Here is a 5,160-nt window from a genome sequence, read left to right as displayed (position 1 = left end):
TTTAATATCTATCTTTCTCAGCCGCTATCAGTATGATAGTTTTGTATGTCGGAATGTAATGGCTGATAGTATGTCGGTGGCCTCTTGTTTGTTAATTATGATCTTTAAAGAGGAGCGGGGTGCCTAAATGAAAAACTGGAACTATGAAGATTTGATCGACGGACTCACCACCGCCAAAGCGAGACGAAATCCTCTATGTTTAGTGAATTAGTGAATTTATTTTCATCTTTAAAAGTTATTAGCTTCTGAGGACTATTGGTTCCATTTATTGTGTTAGGCTCCTCACTTTCATCTAGCCTATCCGACCCCCTTTGGTCAACCCATGTACTTTTCCGACCTCAACGGTATTAGGTATAGAGGCCTAGTGAGTCTTTCATTTTCACACCCTACGTAGCCCTTGTCTTTCTTTAGCCGAAGTGTCAGACCCCTCTGATTAATGTTCATCTTCTCTGACAAGGCGTTCATGCTCGCCTCTGACTTTGCCACGAGAGCGATGTCATCGGCGAATACCAGGATGGTGACAGCCTGGCCCTTGACGTTGTATCCATCGGTGTCGTGGGTAGTCGTGGCGGTGCGCAAGTGGTACTCCATCACTAGGTTGAATAGGATGGACGAAAGTGGGCATCCTTCCCAAACTCCGGCGTTGAAGGGGATGGGCTTAGTATCTCCCGTCATGGAACTGATCCCACGGGAGCTGTTCCTGTAGAGGTTCCTCACGATTTTAATGAAGTGGGGACCAGCTTCGATGTAGTGAAGAGCCCTAATAGAGAATGGTTGCCGAGGTGTACTTCCTCTTAAAACAATAATCACCACCAGCACCACCAATCTGAGGACTCTGACTTGGAGTAATTTTAAATATTACTTTTGCGGTGCACCATTTTCTGTAGGTATATCATGTACTTGACAAATCGTTCAACTTTTCTGGAGAGCGCAAGTTATGTGCCTAGGGATTCAGCAATGTTCAATCCGCCACTGGCATTTACAAGTTCTTTCATATTTAACAAATGTTGACAAAAATGCAATACACCAACTTTAAATAAAGATATATAAGTAACAAAACAGACAAATTGAATAACTGTTTCAAACTGCAGTCGAAACAGTAGCATATTCTGCTGCTGAATTTAGCTGGAAGTGAACCGAAGTTCATGTGCGCTATAAGGAGTAGGCCTACTCAAATTGAATTGGTGCTCCGCTGTTACTTCACATAGGCCTAACTGCTAGAACCAGAATTACTCCACAGTTCTACTCGCTCAATCCGCACGACTATCTCAAACTGGGAACGTCGGCTGACGGCTATGGGATTCTAACTGAGACTGGAACTACTTCCACTTTATAGTCAGGCTCCTCACTTTCCTATTTCCTGCCCGACTGCCTTCCGTCAGTTGTTTTTCTCCACCCTAGAGTTATTAGATTTGCGAGACATAGTGTCTTATGTTGTCACGGCTTTCATAGTCTTGCCTTTCTTTTGTCGAATGTTCAAATCTCTTCTGCTTCCTTCTCTAGTTAGTGTTAGGAAGTGAAATTTCCCCTTTAAACAATTAACACCCCCCCCCCCTCCTTCCAACACAATTTGCCTTCATACCCCATCCTATTTCACATAAACTTGGGTAGTTCGCAGCTTGAGTTGACAATGCCGACCGCGCGGTAGAAAGTTTGAGCGGAGAAGTTTTGCGACGAATTATACCTCCTCCTTCATGTACGTTGAGCGCAACAAATCCAGACGACCTTCTCTACCTGTGGCGTTTAGCCCTCTTGCTTCCTCTAACGGGAAAATTAACGGACACCATGATCTTGAATCAGCTCCAGTTCCCCGAGTGCGGTGAATGAGTGCTCTCCATTTACTTCTGCCCATTTAGATCTCTTCTTCCACAACCTGCTACAAATCCAGACCTCGTCCAGCTAGAACATTTTTAATCTGATCAATCAATCCATCTCTTTCTTCACCGACCTCTTGAATTTTTGCCTTCGAGTTCCTTCTCAAATAACACTCTATCTGTGCTTTATGGTCCATTCTTTTGAGATGACCAAACCATTTCAGCCTGGCTTTGATATGGGTATACTTTAATGAACAATCTTATTTACAATCATTTAATTCAAGAATAAATTTTATAAAGTGTTTGCGATTTCAAAATCACGAATACACGAATACCTAAACTGTCATAATACGTTCCCTAAATAAATATTTCTTCTATGTTTCTCCCTCTATGGAAGGAACACTAATAAAGTGTCGGTTTTTGGATTCCAACATAATTTTCGCCAAACTGGCAGAAGCAGCCAACTTTCTGAAGGGCTAAAAGGAATCCATTCGGCATGTAAAATATCTGCAGTTGATACACTCAGTGCTTGTTCGAACAAGAATATTTTCCCTTTGCGAAAAGGTAATGATCATGTGTTTCATTAAATGAAACTCAAATATTGATAACGAACGGTGCATTTGCATCATTTCACAGAGCATCCTTGGCAACCAAGGCCTGCGGTAATGACTAATGTGACGTCACTTCCGTAACAAAAGTTGTCGCGTTGCACAAATTTTCGGATGACCTCCAGCCATAAGCATATTCATGTCAAGAAAGAATATGTAAAACTCGGAAGTAGAGTCGCCCGATAGAGTGCCGGTCTCTCCGTCATCTGGTACGTCAAAAATGATAGTCAGGCAGTGTTAGTAGTGTCAAGTCAAAATACCAAACGCACAGCAGCTGATGCCACGCTTTATTATTATTATTATTATTATTATTATTATGTGGTATGTATGTCTGACCAGTTATAAATGAAGTCTAATTTTAAACATATTTGTTCAATTGATCCTGTAAAGCGAATTACTAAATACGTTTTGTTTGGAGTTCCGTCACAAGTTAAAAACTGATTTTTGAATTTTAATGACTTCATATTTTGAATCTAACCTTTCCTCCACGTTTTAGATATACACTTATGATTTCTAAACCACTGAATTGAGTGAGAATTATGAAAATTGTAAAAAAGTTCTAGCATTCTTTTATTATTAATATTGGGTATAGAATAAATTAACGTGACTAATTTTGATTGAGAACTTATTTTTTAGAGAATGTTTTGTTTGAATTATAATCAATCTACCGAAAACTTACTATATGTATCGCTCATAGCATATGGATAGTTATTTAGCTGAAATTACTCTGAAAGCAATAATTACCATCTGCTCTTCCATGCTGCACATGACTTTAAATATTTTCAACAAAGAATACTTCCAACAAGAATATGGTCGTAAGCTCGGAAATATCTTAGTGTTTTAATTATATGTTCTGAATGAAGTAGCTATTTTCAAGACTTTCCCTGAAAACTCTACATTATGTATTAATTAACATAGTAGAATATACGGATAGTCTGAAGGACTCTTGAAATGTAAGGCAGATGTATACATAGGAAAAACGAAAATACAGTGCTCTGCATGAGGAAGAGGTAGCTGAATATACAGAATACAACGAAATGTATTTGTTTAGAGAAATATATTGACGGAAGGAATAAACCAACAACGCCAGCTGTTGTTTCCATTCTGTTATTTGGCTTATGAAGTATATAACAGATACAAATAAAGCAATGCTATTGGATATCTTTCATCTTTCCAGTTTTACGTTATTTTGTTCGAACTTCTTTAGCCACTGTCTCAACACATCATCTCTGCTGGCCTCATGTCCTGTGTTATGGACTGTAGAAAAATAGTCATTTCTGGGATTCCTCAGGAAATCTTTGTTTCCGAAGTTGATGGCTTAGTCATTTCTATCAACCAAATGGTTATCATAATCATCATCAACCAAACCTGCGAGAAACATTACAACAGAATTTTACATTGTTCCAGTTACTCTTCACATTAATGCGTCATTCGAAGAATTTCTTTGTGAAAATAGCGTGAAGGTTTCTTAGACATTCAAATAGCTCAGGCAGAATGATCTAGATCAAATATACTTGGAATAAATGAATAAATATTTTATCTCTATGCCCGTTCAGCATTATTTTGTCTTTTTCAGAACACAGTCAGAAGGGAATATCTGAATACAAGTAGTATAAAGCATCCCCTATTGAACACGTGGACTTTATGGTATTTTGAAAACGACAGAAATAAAACATGGGAAGAAAATCAGAGGGAAATTTTGAGTTTTGACACTGTGGAAGATTTTTGGAGCCTTTATCATCACATCAGAACTGCGAGTGAACTTCGTCAGGGCTGCGACTACTCCCTATTCAAGAAAGGCATTCGTCCAATGTGGGAAGATGAAGCTAACAAGAATGGTGGCCGCTGGTTGGTGAATTTAGACAAAAAACAGAGAGGGCAAGAACTTGATCGCATATGGCTTGAACTCCTGTTGGGTTTGATTGGAGAAGCTTTTGATGAACACGGCGAGGAAGTGTGTGGAGCGGTCATCAATATACGAGCTAAGGGAGATAAGATCGGTTTATGGACAGCAGATGCCTCAAAAGCTATTAACGTTGTTGCAATTGGTCGTAAATTAAAAGAGTTGTTAAATATTGGAAGAAATATCAACATAACTTACCAACTGCATAAAGATACAATGGTAAAATCTGGATCAGTTACGAAAAATGTTTATACTGTTTAACTGTATTGTGTAGCTTTTGTTTGTCAACAGAATTTTAAAAATCTCTCGGAAAATTTCACTTCAATACCACTACAATATTGAAATTAAATTCGACTAATATTAATCTCAACAACTTTGCTCTACATTCCAGTCAAACAGTTACTTATATTTATGTAAGTAAATTCGACGTGATTTTAATAAAGATACTTTATGCACAAGTGTGTCTGACATTTTCTTCACTTCTGGAATATATTCCATCCACTATACATGTACTTCTGTTTCAGAGCTCGTTGGTCACTTTCTGATTTTGATACCTTAAAATTATTTATTAAGCAATATCGGAAACCCACAACAGCGTTCCTTCCTGACTGGTAAAAACGAAAACGTGAAGATTTTAAAGGAATGTAGAGCTTTAAATAGTAATATCAGTGGTTATGGAATTAACGTGTTATGCTCCCCTTCCGAGGAGAATGTATTTCAGCCTACCACCTCCCCTTTTCGGTTCTCTGGCACATCATCAGGGGTGTACGGTTCTAAAGGAGTTCTAAAAAGACTAAGAAGGAGGTGCAGATTGGAAAGAAATAGAGTTAGAAAT

The 5,160-nt window shown here is 38.4% G+C and overlaps 1 protein-coding gene across 1 annotated transcript; it reads left to right on the top strand.

Annotated features, from left to right (window-relative positions):
• The first annotated feature begins 770 nt into the window (after window positions 1-770).
• LOC136866833 (eukaryotic translation initiation factor 4E1-like) lies at window positions 771-4,586 on the top strand. Its single transcript, XM_067143938.1, has 2 exons — window positions 771-782; window positions 3,999-4,586. Exons 1-2 carry the CDS (start codon window positions 771-773, stop codon window positions 4,584-4,586), a joined length of 600 nt encoding a protein of 199 aa, XP_067000039.1.
• The last annotated feature ends 574 nt before the right edge of the window (window positions 4,587-5,160 follow it).

Source organism: Anabrus simplex, chromosome 3 (genome assembly GCF_040414725.1).
Source record: "Anabrus simplex isolate iqAnaSimp1 chromosome 3, ASM4041472v1, whole genome shotgun sequence".
Classification (NCBI taxonomy): Eukaryota; Metazoa; Arthropoda; class Insecta; order Orthoptera; family Tettigoniidae; genus Anabrus; species Anabrus simplex.
The sequence above is the reverse complement of the archived record's forward strand: the minus strand, read 5'-3'. Positions and strand labels throughout refer to the sequence as shown.